At 41.7% G+C, this 22,581-nt stretch overlaps 1 protein-coding gene across 3 annotated transcripts in view; it reads left to right on the top strand.

Annotated features, from left to right (window-relative positions):
- The window catches only part of LOC126365752 (cyclic nucleotide-gated cation channel subunit A), a 487,374-nt gene that overhangs the window by 214,756 nt on the left and 250,037 nt on the right, over positions 1-22,581 (top strand). For all 3 annotated transcript variants that reach the window (XM_050008246.1, XM_050008256.1, XM_050008236.1), the window contains exon 4: positions 6,702-6,797. In XM_050008246.1, the coding sequence (XP_049864203.1) occupies positions 6,702-6,797 (96 nt within the window). The remainder of the gene's footprint in view (positions 1-6,701; positions 6,798-22,581) is intronic.

Here is a 22,581-nt window from a genome sequence, read left to right as displayed (position 1 = left end):
GGGATAATATGTTTTATTGGCACAGAAGAAACAAGCATCCAGAGACTGAATTTGTCCAGAGGTTCAAGGTGGTATGAACTGTAATGTCAGACATACTTTGGGAGGGTAGTTTACTCTAAGGAAGTATGATTTTATACGCAGACCAGGAATCACACAAAGGCAAGTTTTTTGAGCAGTTATTGGTCCAAATCAGTGCTCATACCATAGCTGCAGTTCTCTTATGCCCATTTTCCCACTCTCACTTGCTGTGACGAAAATATTCCCTACCGCCCTTGCAAGATCACACACACAAGAAAGAATCGTAGTGGGGCAGAGCACCTCCAACTTCCCTCAGGACAATAAATATTTTTACAGTCAATTTATCTTCCTGGTTAACAGTCAGCATAACTGATTACAAATGCGTTAAGGCATTGCTGTTAGCTGATCTTGATTCAACTCTCTTGATACCTCGAATTATCGCGGTTGCTTTGATATGCATTTCCTCCTCCAATCCCGATTCGTCTGAGGAGAAAACAAATTTCTCGCACAACGATGGAATAAGTTTCTTGATCTCATCTACAAACTTTCGGGATACTGCAAATGTTGCTGTGCATTATCAAGTTGACGCTTTGTTTCTAATTTCCTTATCTTACGTCTTCCATTTCTGTAGCAGTGTCTGAAATTATACAACCATCCACTGTTTCCCTTGAAGCTGCTATAATCCATGTCGCGTGCAATTTGTTGTGTATAACGTAGTGGGTCACTGTCATCCTGTAAATTGTATGGAGCACCCTTGAAACGCTCAAACACGAGTTTTTGTAACAAGTTAACAACTGCGTATTCTCCTCCCTAGAAAATCGGTAGTTTTTCTAATTCGCTACACTGCCATATTGTTATGGACTTACCCAAAATCTATTCATAATTGCTTTTTGCTATTCTGCAGATGGTCTTTCACGTTCGTAATTATTTTTAGTATCTGCTACTTGGACAACGATTTACTAAGGTTCATTGGAGACGGGATTTGTAACTTCCTACCAGACAAGGATGATGAAATACGTGGCTCGTCACCTGTTTCAGTATCACTTTTGCTTGTTAACCAGGAAGCGTCGTCATTGTACTTCTCATGTACACTGTCCTCACAGTCGATAGTATACGACACCCGACATTCCACTGACCCATCTTGCAGACACCCTAAAATTTCATCTATCTCATTCTTCTGGGTTTGCGCAATTCCTTGGGTTGCTTTCTGACGAGATGTCAACTTCGGCTACGGTTGTTGTAGATACAATGCAATATTTGCTTTGTTTATCGTTGCCATTGCTCTGCTTTGTATCAACACCACTAGTGCTGTAGCACTTTTGTAAGTTACTCATCGCCTAAGCAGTTCAACTACGCACAGTAGCTATCCACTGGATACTTCCAGTCACGCCTCCTGTTGCTGTTAGCAGCCGATATTGTGGTTGCATGGTAGACAATATATGGGGCGTCGAATGCCGTAAACGTCATTGGCTCTCTGCGACCTCACACTCAAGCACTACCTTGTGGCCTCACTGTGGGGTCTTCCGGTTGTCCTTAAGAAAAGGACCAGATGCTCCTGGTAGGAGCAACCAACACAGTTACAGAGCTCCAGACAGCGAGCAGTTTATACTGTACACGTTGAGCTGTCCAGTTGCAAAGTGTAGCACTATATGTCATTAGGAGTGGGAAAAGAAAATGATGGAAATCACCAATACAAAATATTTTACCACAGCAACACACTTTTGGCAAAGTGATATGACTTTGTATTCGCATTCGGAAGGGTGACGATTCAAAACCTATTCTAGTCATCCAGGTAACGATTTTCCTAAACTACTTAAGAGAAATAGTGTGATGATTTCTGTCGAAAGAACGCCGACAATTTACTTCCGTATCCGTTGCAAGAAGAGAGCTTAAGAAATCTGTATCAGAACAGACTCACAGAACTAAATGGGTTTCAGAACTATGAGACTTAACATCTGAGGTCATCAGTCCCCTAGAACTTAGAATTACTTAAACCTAACTAACCTAAGGACATCACACACATCCATGCCCGAGGCAGGACTCGAACCTGCGACCGTAGCAGTCGCGCGGTTGCAGACTGAAGCGCCTAGAACCGCTCGGCGAAAACGGCCGGCTCACACAACTGCTCACCGAAATACATTGAAGTGAAGAGATAAACGAAGAATAGCTTAATATTAGAAACGCAATAGAACAGCAAGTGAAGTACCAGGTGAAAAAATAGGACCAATTGGAAAAGAGGTTTAAAAATGTAGAGTGAAGAGATACAAAAAGCCATAAATGTTAAACAGAAGGCGTACAATGAGTACTTACAAAAGAAATCAACAGAAGTCAAAGAGCAAAACCTTTAGGAATGAAATGAAGCAAAAGGGATAGTAAGGTCAGCACATACCGCAGAGTAGAACAAGATATCCACAGGAGACAAGAAATAGCATACAAATTAATGAAATACCTTAACAAAGCAGAAAGAGATAACTTAAATCTAAATGTAACACAACCCTCTGACTGGATTACATATTATGAAAAACTGTGGTACCATCCCGAAATCAAGGAAGCAGTTAAAAAAGAATGACTGCTGACAGCAGACTCGCATAGTGAACTGACGGAATTTAAGACAGTTTCTTAAGAAAAATGAAATAAAGGGAAATCACCAGAACTAGATGGAATTAATGCCGGACTGATTGCAGACAGAGCAGTCCTCTTAGAGTGAAGAATGCTAGATGTCTTTAACATGTCCTGGGTAAGGTATGAGACACTGGAGGAATGGAAAATAGCAAAGGCCTTTTCAATAAATAAAAAAGTTTAAAGAAGTAATAGAACAAACTATAGAGGCATAAGTATTCTGAATATTTCTTACAAAATCTACAGCAAAATAATAAATGAAAGATATCTCGGATGTAATTGTAATGGTGGAACAAGTAGGTTTCCGAAAGGGAAGATCATGCGTAGACGACGTTTTTGCATTGAAACAGATGATTCAAAAGAGACGAAACTCACCTAGCATATGTGGATCATGAAAAGCATTTGAAAGAAAAGCATTTGAAACCCATCGCAGAAGTTTGTTTTCGGCCTGGGCGACTCTGTTTTGAAGAAGTGACGTCAGACGTAGGTGTAGGTGAAACTGCCATTGTCTCTCGGGATTCAGACAACGTGCACTCGCTGCCCGAGTTTTCTGCTTGCGACAATGTCTTCGAAAACATAGGTTGGAGGACTGGCGTTGGGGCGAGGATGGATAATGCTTCGAAGTCACGTGCGTGAGGTAAATTTTAACGTGCTGAAGTTCATGTAAAATGAAGCAGTGTAAGGAATATCTACACAGTTGTAGAGTGTGATCTGGCAAAAGAAGAAGGTAATTATGTTAATAGTGAACTAACAAGGGATCTTTTTGAAAGCGATTTTATAATAACTCTGAGTCGGAAATAAGTGAATAGGCGATGATGGTGACAAATAAATGTAAGATTGTGTAATAGTAAATAAAAATACTTACAAACATGACTGGTTTTTTGTTTCTGTTTTTACATGTTAAGTTGGTGTTTGTGTGTTTTTATCTCCAAGCAAGTACTCTGGAGCGGCTTATAGAGAGAACATTTCCAGAAAGATAAAATGTCAACGCGTAACGTGAAATCCTATCTTTGCATCGTGAAGATTGTACATCTTCCGATTGCGTGGCGAGCAGCGTAGTTAAGATCCGCACTTCTGCGGTCGGGAATTCCACAGGCTCTGTCCTAATCCCTTTGCCTGCCCTGTGGGTTCCCCCACCAGCAGCACTTTCCCCTCCATTCGCTGTCGCTGTGCGCATTTGGAGGCCACCAAGTTCAGTCGGGCTGTACGCGTGGGGGAGGCATACACGATTCATACACGGGGTGAGTGAGCCAGTCAGTCATCAGTCTCACTGGTGTTAGTCACACCGAAAATACCGATTTGAATCATGAAGTTACCTATATCTTTCTAACCAGCTGCAAATCTTACACGTATTTTTGTTATCAGTTTAAGAATTGTAATTATTTTTTGTTGGGGCTTTATCATTATAAATTGAAACGTTTTAGGTGCCCTGTTTGACATGACTACAAGAAGAAGCAAAGAAAAACGAGACAAAAATCGTAATTTTAAACTTTCATAGACCGAAGCTTTCGCGTTTGTTAAAACTTAAATGTTATCGTGATCTGTCTTATTTATCAGGAAAAATTAATTCATTACAAGAAAAAAAATTTCTAGGGCCACTTTACAATTAGCGACGCGTTATGTAGTACCAAATATCCTGTCGGTTATGCAAGGCAGGAAGTAATTGAGGAACTTCAAAACAGTGAACAAAGAAATCAAATTCTGCATTTAATTACGGTATGTAGTCTTTCAACAATGTTAATATTCCAAGTTTTGTGGCTAGTCAAGAGACTACTGAAAGGAAAAAAACCGTATACCGAGGTCGAACATATAAAAATGTGTTCCAAAAATACATCCAAAGAGCTTTTTCGACATTGTAAGAACAAAACAGATATTCTAAAAAAATATAAAAAGTTACTATTATCTGCTAAATCAGTGAGAGGTAGAAAATTTAAAAAGTCTTCCAATATCACGAACCAGCAAGTCGAAGATCTTAAACTCGTTTCACCTTTATTAATGGCAGCTGACAAGTCTTACGACACAAATTATACAGCGCAAGCTCCACTTCTAGTGCAATTTATTTCGCGTGCTGGTCCTGCCACTCAAAGGCCAAACACACAGAGAGGATATAGCAAATGCTGTAACTGAGTGCACTGAAAGACATCATATTCACATGGATAAAATTGTCTCAGTTTTAACCGACAGAGCGAAAAGTATGACCCGTGTAAGAAACGAGTTTTTTGCTACTAATGCTTTGGAGAAAAAAACGAAAAATGAAAACAAAAACAAAATTTAATCACGAGATACCTACTTATCATTGTATCATTCATCGAGAAGCGCTTTGTGTGCAGACATTTCCAGGATAAATTTGTGAAGTTACGGAACTGGGCAGTGAGACTGTGAATCTGAAATGGCTAAAGCTCTTATTCATCGCCAATTTAAAGAAATTTTGTTGTAACTGAAAGTAAGTACGCAGATCATCTGCTGCATAACAGTGTACGTTGGTTATAGAAAGGAACGTTCTGAAGAGTCTTACTTTCTTATTAACAGAAAGTAAAGCATTTCACCTTCAAACGGGTGCTCACTATCCAGAATTAACAAACGATCAGTGCATCAAAACATTTTATTTCACTATAGACTTTAGGTGTCATCTAAACCAGCTTAGTCGTAAACCGCAAGGGAAAGGAAACACAATTCTTTCAATGTCAGAAGAAGTTATTTGGTTCAAAAATGCTTCTTTTTTGCTCAAGATTTTGAAAGAGATACTTTGATCCAGTTTCACTCCTGTTGAAACATTGGCAAGGAAATATGATTATCACACTGACATTTGATACTTAAAAATAAAATTTCTAAATATGAGGGACGATTTTCTCAACAGGTTTCAGGAGTTCAGAAACATTAAACAGATGTTAAAATAGCGTTAATGCTACTGTAACACAATTACATTCTTAACCTTTTAATACTGGCATGGGCAACTTTGAAATTCAGTTTCTGGATTTAGAAAACAAATGATTGGAAAGATCAAAATCTGAATGTCTTTCTGCTGATATAAACATATTGTAGAAAAGCAAATGCTTACTTATTTCACAGCACATTTGGCTGCTCTGGAGAACTTTGTGATTTTCACCGACTGGAATGGTATTACCCACTCTTATAGTCAACTGCATAATTAGTGTTTGCTGTTGTGTTCTTAATGAAGTCTACATATTCATTTGAACAATCATGATCAAAGAAGTCTTATCAGGAGTAAACTCAGAAATCTTCTTATTGGTGAGAATCTAGAATCGTCTCTTATTCAGGACCAGCTGGATTCATACCTAAAATATAAAACAACTTATAGAGATGACATGTGCAGACTTTCCAAGAAGATGCAAGACTTTTTTACATTAGTGTTTGTCAATCACTGTCAAGATTTAATTTTATAAATGTCTAACAAATTAAGTTTATAAATAAATAATATCGTTATTATATATGATATCAAGTTTTATATAACGTACCCATAGTTTAACAAATCTTAAAACTTTACTTATAGCTTATTAAGTTAATTTTAGGAAGCGTTGTGGAGTGAAAGAAGATGTAGCTTCGAGTATTGAGAAATGTCGATCTCAGAGAGCATACCTCAGTCAGATTGAGGATTCGTTTTAGCAAAGACCAGCGTAGGAGTAACCTAATGAAGTTAATAACACTGTACGTAAGTATGTAGTCTAGCTTTTAAAAAAGAAATGATTCACAAAAGGAATTCTGGTCGTTGTGTAGTTAATATTCATGAATTTGCCGACCAGTGGTCAAGGGGATGTTTTGCACGATGAATCTTTCACTACGCAGCTGCCAGAGCGAGCCGTGAGTCGTGCTTGGACAGCTCAGCAGCTAAGATCATCGGTCGCGAAAGTCAAGTTTCCGGGTTCGAGTACCGGTCCAACATACAGTTACAATACGCACATTTATTCAAAATTTTGGAAACTTTCTTTTGTTTTCCTGTAAAATTTAGAAAGAGACTACATTTGAAGAGGCAAAACAAAGAATGTTTGTAGCGATGGCCCCCTGACAGGAGAGGTGTTTCTGACGCCGTGTGTTTGGTGTTGCAGGAGGGTGAGCCGGCCGCCATGGCGCACTCGTCGCGCCTGCGCGCCGCCGCCTCCACCGCCGGCAGGAGCCTCCGCCGCCTCTCCACGTCGCTGCAGGTGGGCTACCAGATACTACTACTCCATACTCTCTCTCTCTCTGTCTGTCGGATTGCCTCTCTCTGTGCCCGGCGACACCTGCTGCAGGCGAAGCGTAGGATGTGTACAAATGGTTCTAATGGCTCTGAGCACTATGGGACTCAACATCTGAGGTCATCAGTCCCCTAGACTTGGAACTACTTAAACCTAACTAACCTGAGGACATCACACACATCCATGCCCGAGGCAGGGTTCGAACCTGCGACCGTAGCGGTCACGCGGTTCCAGATTGAAGGTCCTAGAACCGCTCGACCACTCCGGCCGGCCTGAGGTGATAAAAGTCGTGAGATATCTCCTGATATCGTGTCGGATCTTCTTCTGCCCAGCATAATGCAGCAACTCGACGTGGCATGAACTCAACAAGTCGCTGGAAGTCCACTGCCGAAATATTGAGCCTTGCTGCCTCCAAAGCCGTCCATAATTGCGGAAGTGTTGCTGGTGCAGGATTTTGTGGCTCGTACCGACCTCTCTATTATGTATCGTAAACGTTCGATAGGATTCATGTCGGGCGATCTCGGTAGCCAAAGAATACGCTCTAATTGTCCAGAATGTTCTTCACACCAGTCACGAACAATTGTGACCTGGTGACCCGGCGTATTGTCATCCATAAATATTCCATCGTTGTTTGGGGAACATCAGATCCATGAAAGGCTGAAAATGCTCTCCAAGCAGCCTAACATAACCATTTCCATGATCGGTTCAGTTGGACCGGAGGACCCAGTCCATTCCGTGGTAACACAGCCCATATCATTAAGGAGCCACAACCAACTTGAACAGTTTCTTGTAGACGTCTTGGGTCCATGGCTGGGGGGGGGGGGGGAGGAAGAGGGGGGCCGCGAGGAAAGGGGGGGGGGGGGGGGGGTCTGCGCCACTCTCGAACTCTACTATCGGTTCTTGCCAGCTAAAATCGGGACTCATCCGAACAGGTCACGGTTTTCCAGTCGTGTACGGTCCAACTGATGTGGTCACGAGCTCACGGAAGGCACTGGAGGTGCTGTCGTAATGTTATAAAAGGCACTAGTGTCGGTCGTCTGCTGCCCTAATCTGTTAACGCCAGATTTCGTCGTATAACAGATACGTTCGTCTGCTGTTATATCACGTCGTGTTGCTTGTCTGTTAGCGCCGACAACTCTACACAAACGCCACCGCTCTCGGTGAAGGACGTCGGCCATTCCGTTGTCCGTGCCGAGAGGTAATACCTGAAATGTGGTATTCTCGGCACACTCTCGACGCAGTGGAATTCGGGATATTGAAGTCCCTAACGATTTCCGAAGTGGAATATGCAGTATGTCTAGCTCCAACTACCATTCCGCGTCCAAAGTCTGCTAATTCCAGTCTTGTGATCATAGTCACGTCGGAAAGCTTTCCACATGAATCACCTGAATACAAATCACAGCTCCGTCAATCCCTTTTGCACTTTTAGCACGCGATACTGTCACCATCTGTATAAACTATGTGATCAAAAGTATCCGGGCACCTGGCTGAAAATTACTCACAAGTTCGTGGCGCCCTCCATCGGTAATGCTGGAATTCAATATGGTGTTGGCCCACACTTAGCCTTGATGACACCTTCCATTCACGCACGCATACATTCAATCAGGTCCTGGATGGTTTCTTGGGAAATGGCAGCTCATTCTTCACGGAGTGCTACACTAAGGAGAGATATGAATGTCGGTCGATGAGGCCTGGCACGAAGTTGGCGTTCCAAAACATCCCAAAGGTGTAGTATAGGATTCACGTCAGGACGCTGTGCAGGCCATTCCATTACAGGGATGTTATTGTCGTGTAACCATTCTTGCCACAGGCCGTGCATTACGAACAGGTCCTCGATCGTATTGAAAGATACAATCGCCATCCCCGAATTTCTCTTCAACAGTCAGATGCAAGATGGTACTTAAAACATCATTGTACGCCTGTGGTGTGATAGTGCCACGCACAACAACAAGGGGTGCAAGTTCCCTTCATGAAATGAAAAACACGACCACACCATAGCATCACCGACTCCGAATTTTACTGTTGCCACTACACACGCTGTCAGATGACATTCACCGGGAATTCGCCATATCCACACTCCGCTATCGGATCGCCACATTGTGTACCGTGATTCGTCACTCCACACAACGATTTTCCACTGTTCAATCGTCCAATGTTTCCGCTCCTTACACCAAGCGAGGCGTCGTTTGGCGTTTACTGGCGTGATGTCCGGCTTATGAGCAGTTGCTCGACCATGAAATCCAAGTTTTCTCACCTCCTGCCTCATTGTCATAGTACTTGTAGTAGTTCCTAATGCAGTTTTGAATTCCTGTGTGATGATCTGGATAAATGTCTGTCTATTACACATTATTATATTTTAAAATATCGGCGATATCTGTCAGTCAACAGACGAGGTCGGCCTGTACGCTTCTTTGCTGTATGTGTCCCTTCACGTTTCCACTTCACTATCATATCGGAAACAGTCGAACTAGGGATGTTTAGGAGTGTGGAAATCTCGCGCACAGACGTATGATACAAGGACACCCAATGTCCTGACCACGTTCGAAGTCCGTGAGTTCCGCGGAGCACCCCAATCTGCTCTCTCACGATGTTTAATGACTACTGCGGTCGCTGATATGAAGTACCTGGCAGTAGGTGGCAGCACAATGCACCTAATATGAAAAACGTATGTTTTTCGGGGTGTCCGGATACTTTTGATCAGATAGTGTATGTGTATATCGCTATCCCATAGCCTTTGTCACCTCATTGTAAGGCTCGACAGCCTCATTGTGCCCCGCTAGAAAACCCTGTAGCTGTGAAACTAGTCCCAGGAAAATTCAGAGATGACCTGCGACCACTCCATTGAAAACATGTTCACCGCCTACAATTCCTGCTCCGCCTCTATCTGGTTTCTAGCAAGTTCCGCTTGTGATTTCCACAAGAATAAAACAGTGCAACTCTCTAAAGTCAAGACGGAGAAAGTCACACACAAAAGCCACCATATTTCACAGTTCTACACAAATAACTTGAATTTATTGGCATGAATTAAATCTCGGCAGCTTCATAACTTTTAACCGATATTACCTCCAGCCAGCTACTGGCTCCACGATCTTATATGATACCTCCGACAACGGGGCACGTGCTCATAAATACGCTCTGGAATCCCTCTTCCGCCCCAGAGGGCGAAGACTTGTCTGCTACATTCGCGAGGTCGTCAGTTGGTCTTGTCAGGGTCCAAGCGGCTCCCCCCGTCGGAGGTTCGTGTCCTCCCTGGGGCATGGTTGTGCGTGCGTGTGTGTGTGTGTGTGTGTGTGTGTGTGTGTGTGTGTCCTTAGCGTAAGTTAGTTTAAGCTAGATTAAGTAGTGGGTAAGCTTAGGGACCGATGACCTCAACAGTTTGGTTGCATAAGACCTTACCACAAATTTCCAGTTTCATCACCACGGTCTGAATATTATCGCTCACAAGACCATGAAAAGATGATTTTACAGGAGTTGGACAAACATGCGGAAACACTGCGAGAAATACTCGCTTGAGCACAAATGCAGATGCTAGCAAAACCTGCAGGTTGTAGTGTTTTATTTGACTATGAGTGGCACCTGTCCACAGTACGTTGCAAGTGTCAGTCGCGGTTACAGCAACTTTTTGTGCGATTGTGTGTGCGTTATCTTGGAACTAAGTGAATTCGAACGTGGGCAGATTCTCGGCGCTTATATGGTGGGTGCTTGCCTTACCAAGTTAGCAGAAATGTTTGCTGTTTCGAGAGGCACCGTATCGAAGATTTAGATTTACACCGCTAACAGAGCAAGCGAATAAAAAAAATTGTAAATAAGCAAACAAAAACCTGCATTAGTATCGCAAAAAACACTATGCATATGTCTCAAACACTTAGAAATATAATGTTACTAGCAGAATTTCTGCATGTTGGGAATTTTTAAAAACATGGACCATACAGACTCAAGGCTCAAAAATGTAACAGATTAAGCGATTATAAGGGGGAAAACAGCATATTTTTTCTTTTGAACCTTACGCTGCGTAAAATGTACAGAAAACACTCATTAAATTTCGTGTGCTGCCGTTTAAATATAAAAACTTTATGCAAGAACAAACTCTTTTCCTATGATGTTGGCCCGAAGATAACTGAAAGGAAAAAAGGTGATAAAATTGTTATAAAGGTGGTAGGTGTGTAGGGGTATAATGGTGGTAAGGATGTAAGAGTATAATTGTGGAAAGTATAAAAATGGTAAAAGTCTATAGGTATGCAGTTTGTAAATTTCTAGAGGTATAAAAGTGGTAAAGGTTTAATCGTGTAAATGTTAAAGGTGGTGAAGGTGTAAAGGTAATAAATGTGTTAATGTATGAAGATAGTGAATGTGTGTAGGTGTAAAGAAGTAAAGGTTTGAAGTATATCCAACGAAGTGAAGTCAACATAAAACAACGATCCTGCAAGACTGGTCAAAATGCGCCTGTCTTCCAGAATGAATTTTCACTCGGTAGCGGAGTGAGCGAACGTCCTAACAGATTAAAACTGTGTGTCGGACCGGGAGCTGTGAGTGGCCCTTGAACAACTCAGTGGGTGGAGCATAAGAGGCAGAGGTCTCAGTTTCGAGTCCCCGTCCGGTACACAGTTTCAATCTGCTAGGAGGTTTCAGATTGGCGCCTAACTCGTTACCAGGAAAGAAACAGCTCTAGAGGCTAGCTATTTAAATATATCACGAAGCTTAATCTGCTGTTTTACAAAATCCAATGGAAATCCAACCTGCTCCAACAAAAAAATTAGGTGGGTTAATGATACATGCTCTTGAAGTGGTGAAAATGCCCTTGAACATTATGTCTGCAGCTGACCACTGTGTGAAAAAGTAGTAACGAAAGCTTGGTGAGTAACTAAGCCGAAATAAGTTTTTAGCAGAGAGAGAGAGAGAGAGAGAGAGAGAGAGAGAAGCTGTCAGACACTTGAAAAAGTATCAAGATGAGCGATATTGTCAGATATGACAGTGTCATGTGGTACTGGTTGCGCCGACCGCGGTGATCTATCGCCTCTAGGCGCTCAGTCCGGAACCGCGCGACTGCTACGGTCGCAGGTTCGAATCCTGCCTCGGGCATGGATGTGTGTGACGTCCTTAGGTTAGTTAGGTTTAAGTAGTTCTAAGTTCGAGGGGACTGATGATCACAGATGTTAAGTCCCATAGTGCTCAGAGCCATTTGGTACTGGTTGCACGATGACCGGTAGTGCGTCTTTCGGCGGCACTGTTTATTGTTTTAGGCGCCGCCTATGCGGAAGCCCATAGAAAGGCTGCTGCGGGCAGCAGATACGATTATGTCTTGTATCAGTCATCGCGATATACGTTGCCTATACGTTTACAAGGGAAGGGTCTCAGATGCGGTCAACTGGTTTGGCTCGTATTTGGCACATCGCTTTTGTACAACATAAAATGAAAGACTGAAGTATATTTTGGCCCAACCTCCCCTTCCCCCTTTTTTTGCGATAACTTCCCCTAAAGTTTATGATGCGCGATCGACTCAGAATCGACGGGATCGATACTTAATAGGAAATTGTGATATTTCAACAACATATATGGGGGCTGCAAACGCCTATTTTCCTAAAATCGACGAGACAAATGTTTTCGACTTCCGCTTAAGTACACATAAAGTACGCGCCCTCAACCTAAAGCGCCGCTAGTGTAGCGATCAATGCGCTGCCTTGGAAGCACCAAACGTGTGTTCGATTCCCGGTTGCATTCTGCAAGTTTTTTCATTTGTATTCTTTTCTCCAAAGTAACGGTTGGGAATAGGAGATAAGTAAATCAATAAGGAATAATTACAAAGCAGGCAATAAAATTTCACAAAATATTTGGATTAGTAACGAATTAAATTCTAAGCATCGTTGTATGAAAACAGTTCCGAGTAAAATCGCTTCGAAGAGGAGTATTTTCATCATCAAATAAAAAACTTTATTTCTTGGCTTCAAAATTACAGTCTATTTCAGGAAACGCAGCGGAAATGGACAACCGAGCAGACGCAATAGCGACTCACAGCATGATTCATGATTAACTTCTAGCGCCGATTTTTTAGGCAGCATGCGTGCGTGGTATGTATCAAAATTAATTTCCGAAAAAGAAACATTTTTAAATGGTATCAGATTTTGTTTTCCTCCGAGTTTTCGGTGGAACGGATGTAATTCTGCGAAGACTGCATTCGTTAGATATTCTTGGTACCGCGAATATGTTTGCTTCTAATGTTTGACGAGTAGCAGCCATCTAGTTGTTCGAAGGAAATTGAAGACTTCTAACATAACGGGTGACAGAGCCATTGTAAAACAACCAGTATTAAAGTTTTAAGTATTTACTAACCCAACTCGCTTGAGAAATTTATTTGCTTATCTCGTTATTCTTCCATATTTCTTTACTTAACTTATTAACCCTCCTATGCCTACCAGTTTATAAGTGAAAAAATACGAAAATAAAAAAACTGCCGACTGCAACTGGGAATCGAACACGTCCTCACAGATCCACAGCCAGATGCCTTGATCGCTACACCAGCGGCGCTTTTGTTGAAATGTTCTCTCTCTATGGGTACATAACAGGCAATTTCTTTCCTCGATTTCTAGCAAAATATGTCTTTGCGTACACCATAAATGTTGATGAAAAATGCACAAGTTTAAGTTTCCTATGATTTCGTCAATTTTGAGTCGATTGCGCGTCATGAACTTAAGCGGCAGTTTTCTCAAAAGTGGGGTGTTGTTGAGCCAAAATATCATAGAATCTTTCGTTTTAGGTTGTGCACAAGCGACCTGCCAAATATGAGCCCAATCGGTTTGCCATGTCTGAGGTCTTCCCCTTGTTACTTATTTCCATCACCTCTTGAATCTTCGTTTTGAAGGTAAATAGCTGCTTAGCAAGTACAAGAGCTTCGTAGAACTATAGGGGCTTCCCTTCATTTATTTTGGCCGCCGTTTCATTATGCTGTCCGAACAGTGTGTAGCATTAGCGCTGCGTTAATCGTACATTGGTATGGTGCCTCATCTCTCCAATGAGTGCTTATTCCGCAATGATAGCTGACCTCATGACCACCTAGAAACTGAGGCAGCTCATGCGCTGATCCAGTGATATGTGGTACATCCTGATAAAGAGCACTTATAACAGTGGCAGAAACTTTAGTTTATTTTACAACACGCCTTGTTCCATAAACCCAGAAGTCTTTTATGGGAACTCATTCCATATATATACAGCTGTTACATTAGTTTTCTGTTGAAGTATAGTTAACGGACACAGTATTGTATTTGGTCATGTATGTGTAATTGATACTAGGGGAAAAACAATAGTTCTAATCGCCTTTGTGGTCTCGTAGTTTCATTAGTTAATTCTTCAGTCATATAGTCTGTGTGTTATGTTTTTGGAAATAAGTACCAAATGTTCTTTTTTAATTCTCTTTTAATTATAATAAAGTCACTTAAGCACGTGGTCTGATATAACTTATTAGCGTTAGTGCTAAATGCTTATTATAAAAATATGATAAACAGTATCAGTAATATACATATATTGCTCTTTTCTCATTAATTGTAATTAATAGATGTACAGTTGTATCTACGTTTGGGAAATTCTTACTAGTATCATGGACAGAGGTAAAACAACATATTTAGTAACCACAGTAATGGATTTTCTGTGAGAGTGTTTTAACTGAAATAAAATTTGCAACTTCGATAATTTAACAGAACAGAAATACATCACTTAACTTATGTCATGAATAATACTGAGTATTTAGACAGAAGTAGCTTTTTTCCTTTTGACTTCGCGTGTCCAGGTCACTTTACACTTTTCACTTTCACATTGGCCTGCATTCGAAAATGGGAGTCAAATTAGACTTAGTTTTCCACTCGGTCACTTGCGTATTCTTTGATCCATATTGAATCTATATCTCCTCTCCGGTATTGTTGAGTTCTTGTAATATGTGAACCACTGGTGCTTTCCTTTCGTAAATAATTAATTAGCTATATCTTCCGTAACCGTTGACCATGAACATTATGAGGAAGAGTTTACTTCACTTAACTGACTCATACGAAGTAAAGATGAGGATCGTGTACTATTCTCCCCAAAAGCGTATGGCTTGACCTGCTGGACGCCATAGTTCCCCAGTGAGTTCTGAATTTACATATCTGGACAATACATTGTCTGGTCCACACGTTCATGAATCATATAAATCCTCTTCTGTGATGGTTACCATACATAAATGGTTGTCAGTCAAAAACTCCGACATTCTCCTTAACTGCTACAGAACTGCTTCTTGAAAAGACAATCAGGCTATGTGAGACACTTGCAATGTATAATGACATCCCGTCGTAGAGGATAATACTTACCATCCGGGCAGACCAGCATCAGTATCAGATCCAGTACATTTTGCACATATACAGAGGGGTCCAAAAAAATGTATCAACTGTTTAAAAGTCCATAACTTGCAAACAAATTGACGGAGTTGTCTCATTTTTGGTGAAAGTGTAGCTCAAAGTCCAACTTAAAAATATCACTGTAGGTGTTCGAAATGGTCACCATTAACATCCACACACAAACGATGCCGCCAAACTGCAGCACGAACTACTGACTGCAATTTGTTCAGTTGGATATTTTCACATGAATGTACGATGGATTCTCGAAGTTCATCCAATGTGCGTGGCTTTTGTCGATAAACGACGTCTTTTAGTGTTCCCCACAGGTAAACGTACAGAGGAGTTAGGTCTGAGGAACGTGGTGGATACTCCACAGCACCTCTACGGCCTATCCATCTTCCTGGTAGATTTTCCTCGAGATACGTCTTAACACGATTTTGGTAGTGGGCTGGGGCACCATCTTTTTGAAAGTAAACTCTGCCCTCTCCATATGTCTCGGATGGCAGGTAAAATGGATGTCTGAAGCTTCTGAAGGTACACCCCCCCGTTAGCTGTGCTGGTGGAAGATTGATAGGCCGTAGAGGTGCTGTGGAGTATCCACCACGTTCCCCAGACCTAGCTCATGTGGACTTTTACCTGTGGGGAACACTAAAGGACGTCGTTTATCGACAAAAGTCACGCACATTGCATGAACTTCGAGAATCCATCGTATATTCATGTGCAAATATCCAACAGAATACGTTGCAGTCATTAGTTAGTGCTGCTGTTCGGCGGCATCGTTTGTGTGTGGATGTTAATGGAGACCATTTCGAACACCTACAGTGATATCTTTAAGTTGTACTTTAAGCTACACTTTCACCAAAAATGAGACAACTCCGTCAATCAGTTTGCCAGTTATGTACTTTTAAACAGTGGATTCATTTTTTGGACCCCTCTGTATATTGATAAATATAACGTACAGAGGAGTTAGGTCTGGGGAACGTGGTGGATACTCCACAGCACCTCTACGGCCTATCCATCTTCCTGACTAGATATGACAATCCGTTGTAGTACCAGTTTCGAACACTAATGTATAAATGTGAAATTAATCCTGTTAGTTGCAAGGCACATCTAGCCTTTTTTTTTTGTTATTCTTACACTGTTCCAAATTTGTAAGAAAATTACTTCCGTTGTGTAGCGGTCCAAGAAGAGCACATTCATTTGAGATTACGTTGCAACTACTGCTTTTGGAAAACTCGCTGTTGCATACTCCATACAGAATACATCATGTATTATTATTATTATTATTATTATTATTATTATTATTATTATTATTTTCGATTATTCCCATTTTAAGAGATCGTTTTAACTTGAATTCCTTTTTGATGATTGTTTATGTTTTTTCTGAGCCCAAATTATCTTCATGTGTTCACCGTGTTGTTTGTTTCGCTCCGCTGTCCATTTGCATCCTGGTCTCTTCTGTGTTGTGGTGCCAAATTTATGTTTTTTGATGATGTTCCTGAATTCAATTCTATTTTCTGCATCGTTTACTGTTATGCTTGTCGGAGGTCCTCTTCAACTTCTTTTATCCATTTTGTTTTTCCCCTGCCTGAGTTGATGACTTTAAGAATTCGCTTTGAAATTCTGTTTTCATTCATCCTGTGGATATGTCCGTAGAACTGCATTCTTCTTTTCCTGACTGTATCCGTAATCATGTCTGTGTATTTATATAATTCTGATGTTGCTCTCTTCTTCCAGATTCCTTGCTCTTGTATCGGGCCAAAAATTTTCCTGAGAAATTTCCTTTCTTGTTTCTCTATTTCTTTGATTATATCACGTATTATTATTATTGTTACTATTATGACTGTAAACTATGACAGTACAGTTAACACTTTACATCATTCACCTCACATTACCCAAAGGACGTAGAATTGTTTCCTTACCACGCACGCTACTCATTTCATAACTTTTTCTGCTTTGACAGGGAATAACTTTATGTAAAATCTGAGACAGTACTTACAAAAAAGAGTTATATTTCCTTCCTTGTCCTCGTCCATGTGAACTAGTCTGTCTCTGACTGTATCTAAATCGATGGGAGGCTACAGTTTCATGTTCCGTTCCATTCTTTTCGCAGCAATATGCTCTCTAACGAAGCTTCCATAGTTTGCTAATCGTCTGGCTCCCTCTAGCGTATGGTGTTCTTCCATAACTGTGGTTACCGCCACAACGGGCTCCTTTCTGGGCGCAGGACCTGTGACGACAGCATTTGCAACACGTTTGTAAGTGCTCCTCAGCTCAACCCTTGCGACGGCAGGCGCCGCCAGCAGCTGGCCGAGCAGCGAGCTGCGGTGCTCGGTACCGCACGGTCCGCTCCCCTCCCCTGGGCTCCGCGGCTGGGCGCCTGCCAGTATTCGCCGCACGGACACTCTTTAAGAAGGGCGCGTCGCGCAATTACCGGCCGGGCCGTCCAAGGACACCTCACTGCCACCGTCCGCCGTGCGCGTCTCCAACGCTCACACCCGCAGCGCTTCAATGAAAGCCCGTGGGCGGGCAGCTCCTCAACGCCAACATCCCGTATTTGGATACAAATCTCCATGTCACTTCCCGACCGATGGGAAGTGTACCAAAAACAAAGTGGTATTACACTTCCCCGAAACTCATAGCAGGTTCCATTTTGAAAATTATCTCAAGAAGAACGGCTTGTCGCCAAATGACTATGCACCTAAGATATGACTTCTGTTTAGTCGTTAATTCCAGTCCATACGTTGCGACTCACAAGGGGAAGGCCTCAGACACGCCCAACCGATTCGGCTCAGATTTGGTAGGTCGCTTGTGTAAAACCTAAAACGAAGGAATCTAAGATATTTTGGGTCAACACCCCCGCGTTTTTGAGAAAATCACCCCTAAAGGTTATGACGAGCGATCGACTCAAAGTTGGCGGGATCCATAGATAATTGTAAATAGAGCATCTTACATCACCAGGTATGGGGTCCGAAAACGCATACTTTTCCAGAAATCGACGTAAGAAACTTTTACAACTACCGCGTCTGTACCCACATGGTCAACGTTATCGCCGACAGCACCGATAGCGCAATCTCGAAGAAACATAGATGTTAGTCTTTTGGTTTGTATTTTTCCATATCTCAATTGATAGGGATAGGAAGGTTAATAAGGTAAGTAAATCAACAAGGAATGATAATAAGGTAGGCAAATAAATTTCTCAGACCTCTTGGAATAGTCAACAACTAAAATGTTACTCCAGGTCACTTTACAATGGCTCTTGCAGTCACTATTATGTGTCCTCGCTTTTCTTCGAACGACTATATGGATGGTACTTGTCATTTAAACATTTGAAACAAATATACTCACGGCACCAAGAGCAACTAATGAAGGCAGTCTTTCGGCAGCTGCTCTGTTCCTTCCCTGTGATATGACGAAGAGGCAACCGGGACAACATAACTCTTCCCGCGTGTATTCTATCCCGTGCCTCGCTGTGATCCCTCGTGAGCAAGTCGCAGCACTTTTACTTGGAGTTGTTTTCATGTGACAAGCCTTAAAAGTTTAATACTTTACTAACTCACGGCGTTTGGGAAATTAGTTTGCCTACTTTATTATTATCATTCCTTATTGATTTGCTTACCTTGTTAACCCTCCTATCCCTGTCAATAGAGATATGGAAAAATCAAACGAGAAGAATAACATCCGCTAGGTTTCTTCGAGATTGAAACCCGGGTTTTCCGATTCCCAGCCAATTACCTTGGCCGTTGCGCTATCGGCGCTGTCGGCGAAAACGTTGACCATGTGGGTACAGACGCGGTAGTTGTAAAAGTTTCTTACCTCGATTTCTGGGAAAGTATGCGTTTTCGGACCCCATACCTGGTGATGAAAAATGCTCTATTTACAATTATCTATCGATCCCGCCATTTTGAGTCGATCGCTCGTCATTAACGTTAGGGGTGATTTTCTCAAAAACACAGGGTTTTGGCCCAAAATATCTTAGATTCCTTCGTTTTAGGTTGTACACAAGCGACCTACCAAATCTGAACCGAATCGGTTGGCCGTCTCTGAGGCCTTCCTCTTGTCAGTGTCATGAATGTTCGAATCACATACTGAAGTTATTGATGCTGAATCTCTCCGCATACCCTATCGCAGTCTGTAGAGTGTGTCTCTCTGTCGTGTGGCTTCTGTAATGAGTGATTATGCAGCGCGATGTTCTATTCTTGTTGTTATGGATCTTCACGGAAATGATTGCAGACAGCGTGACCTAAAGCTATCAAATATTCAAATACTCTCACCCTTACCCCTCTCCCAAGTAGTTTGCCGGCAGCTGTGGCCGAGCGGTTCTAGGAGCTTCAGTCTGGAACCGCGCGACCGCTACGGTCACAGGTCCGAATCCTGCCTCGGGCATAGATGTGTGTGATGTCCTTAGGTTAGTTAGGTTTAAGTAGTTCTAAGTTCTAGGTACTGACGACCTCAGATGTTAAGTCCTATAGTGCTCAGAGCCATTTGAACCATTCCCCAAGTAGTTTACGGTCCTCGCCCCACGTACAAATTACTATCAGTAGATTCACGTGCCCTCATTCCGTAAAACATTCCAGCTTATTCATCATGAACTGTATTTCAATACGTCTCAGCTTCTTGACAGGCAAATGCTATTAATGTATGAAGTCCCTCCTCCCTGTTTCCCAGGCATCGAACTCTGTTTCCTTTGAGCCGATAGCACTTATAAAAATCACGAACATAATTTTTCTTAAAAACTATTCTGATGCAGTTCTCCACCAAAGCTTATCTTGTGAAAGCCTCTTCATCACCGAATAACTACCCATAAACTACACCCATTTCAAACTGTTTACTGTATTCAAGCCTGCGTCTCCGTTTACAGTATTTACCCCTACATTCCCATCCATTGCCGACTTTACGATTCCTTGATGCCGTGAAGCGATCCTTCTTTTGATGAAGATGAACCACAAATTCCTTTTTTCCGTATTTGTTTCAGCACCTCATTAGTTGTTCGATTTACCCACACAATCTTCAACATTTTTCTGTATCACAACATTTCAAAAGATTCTGTTGTCTTCGTATTTGAACTGTTTATTGTCCACACACCACTTTCATACAAGGCTACGCTCCATACAAATAACTTTGAAAAGGACTTCCTAACTCTTAAAATTATGTTCGATGTCAACAAATTCCTCTTTTTCATAAATTCTTTTCTTACTACAAGCAGTCTGCGTTGTATATCCTCTCTGCTACGCACTTGATCAGTTTTTTGCTGCCTAAATAGCAAAAATCGTCTACTACTTTCAGTGTCCCATGTAAATGCCTATGTTCGTCAGTGAAAATGGGCTCGATAAACAACCTGAGCTATCAGTAAACGGAATCTAACGTGCATAACACTGCGTGTGTGTTGTATGAGCGTCAGTCCTTTAAAACCTCAACAGATCGTTACATGAAAAACTTAAAGCTAACATTTTCTAAGCTGTCTGACTGCGTATTTGAATATGAAAAACTACAGGAACAAATGAATCTGTAATAATGAATACCAAAGCTATCTGACTCCGTTTTTGAACAAGAATTTACAAGTGATACAGAATCTGCCTTGTGCAACTGAATTTACTGGATTAGATTACGTGACATGTTGTGGTGTGTCAGTGTCTCTGTTTTGGCCTAGTTTTGCATTCACCTCTTTCGATGACTGTTTTTTTCCATGTGGTTTACAGCAATTCGCAGCAGCATGCGGCAGCAGTGACTAAAGCTTATTGTCATTAAGAATGAATTTGATAAAAAGAAAATTGCTTGGGTCCTGTTAACTACTAAACATCTTGTGAGAATGAATTTCATAGATGAAGTCTGTTTAAAGCTTCAGAACCATCATAACCCATAACCAATAACAGACAATGACAATTACAATGACATAGGTATCAATAGTGGCTGAGTGCCAGATTAACAAATTAGTTCAATTTCAAAGTTAGATTAACATTTAATAACCACAGCATATTTATTAATTACATGTGGAGAATAATTATTATTGTTTGGAGGATAAGGATGCTTCATCAACTGACAAACTAGCAATCACGTGCCTAAACCTGCTATTGGTTTTGTACTATGCTTGCGAATTTTACCTTAAATTCCCAAGCGTAGTTAAGCCATCTAAATCGCCCCTGGCTACATAAATGAAATTAGGCCTTCAGTTTGGTAATATCTGCCATCACCGACGTGAGGGAAGCGTGACACGTCTTCTGTCTCCGTGCTCTCGACCGACACAATCACTTCCACTCTCGCAGACACACCTCGTCTCACAACAATGCTTAGAATCGATCTCCCACATTTCGCCCTCAGATTGTTACTATCGATATCTGATTGCTTACGCAACGCAAAGAATAGCGTAAGTTTGCTATACTGTTTTCAGTGTAATGTAGAACTGTGACACACTGCTATACTGTTTTCAGTGTAATGTAGAATTGTGACACACTCCTTAGACCCATTTCCTAATCTAATCCCCTCAGCATAACCTGATTTAATTCGTCTGTATTCCATCACCTTGTTTTACTTGATACTCATCTTATAACCTCTTCTCAAGACACTGTCCATTCCGGTCATTGCTCTTTCAAGTACTTTACCGTCCTTGACAGAATTACTATGTCATCGACAAACCCTCAAGTGTTTATTTCTTCATCCTGAACTTTAATTCCATATACAAATTTCTCCTTGGTTCCTCTGTGGTTTCATTTTCAAAATACAAGTTGGATGACATCGGCAATATTCTACAAATCTCGTTCCCTGTTCAATTACTGCTCCTCTTTCATTACATTGGATTTATATAACTACAAATTGATTTCTGTACAACTTGTAGATAATTTTTCCTTCCATGTATTTTACCCTTGATACCTTCAGAATTTCTTCGGGGGAGCGGTGGTGTGACGCTACGTAGATTGCCATTTTCCTCCCGGTTCGAAACGATGAATCTATGTTTTCTCGCCTGTGACGAAGTTCGACAAAAAATTAACATCGTCAACCTCGTAACGTGCAAGCAACTGTACATTGTTGGTCCTTCGTTGCTCTTTATGGTCTTCTATCAGGTGGCGAGGAACCCAGCGGACAGGCACCTCTGAAACCCCAACTAGTGGACAATGGACAAGTGTGTCGGCACTACCAAGCAATAGAGATGTCCAGTTGTACAGCGAGGTGTCCGTTTGCATCCGTCCATCACCTCGAATGAGAGTGTTCGCATGTTCCAGTATTGCATGAGGCATACTTGCTTGCGGCCAGCCAGCACTTGTTGCGATGATGACGGACGCATCGCCGGACAACTCACCGTGCTTTTGTTCAGTGTCAGATCCCCGTAAATATTCTGCAAGCCGCTGTGAATATCTTTTATTCTCTGGTATTCCGCCGAAAGAAACTCATTGAGATCC

Source organism: Schistocerca gregaria, chromosome 1 (genome assembly GCF_023897955.1).
Source record: "Schistocerca gregaria isolate iqSchGreg1 chromosome 1, iqSchGreg1.2, whole genome shotgun sequence".
In the NCBI taxonomy this organism is placed as follows: Eukaryota; Metazoa; Arthropoda; class Insecta; order Orthoptera; family Acrididae; genus Schistocerca; species Schistocerca gregaria.
This window is presented reverse-complemented; position numbering and strand designations above follow the sequence as displayed.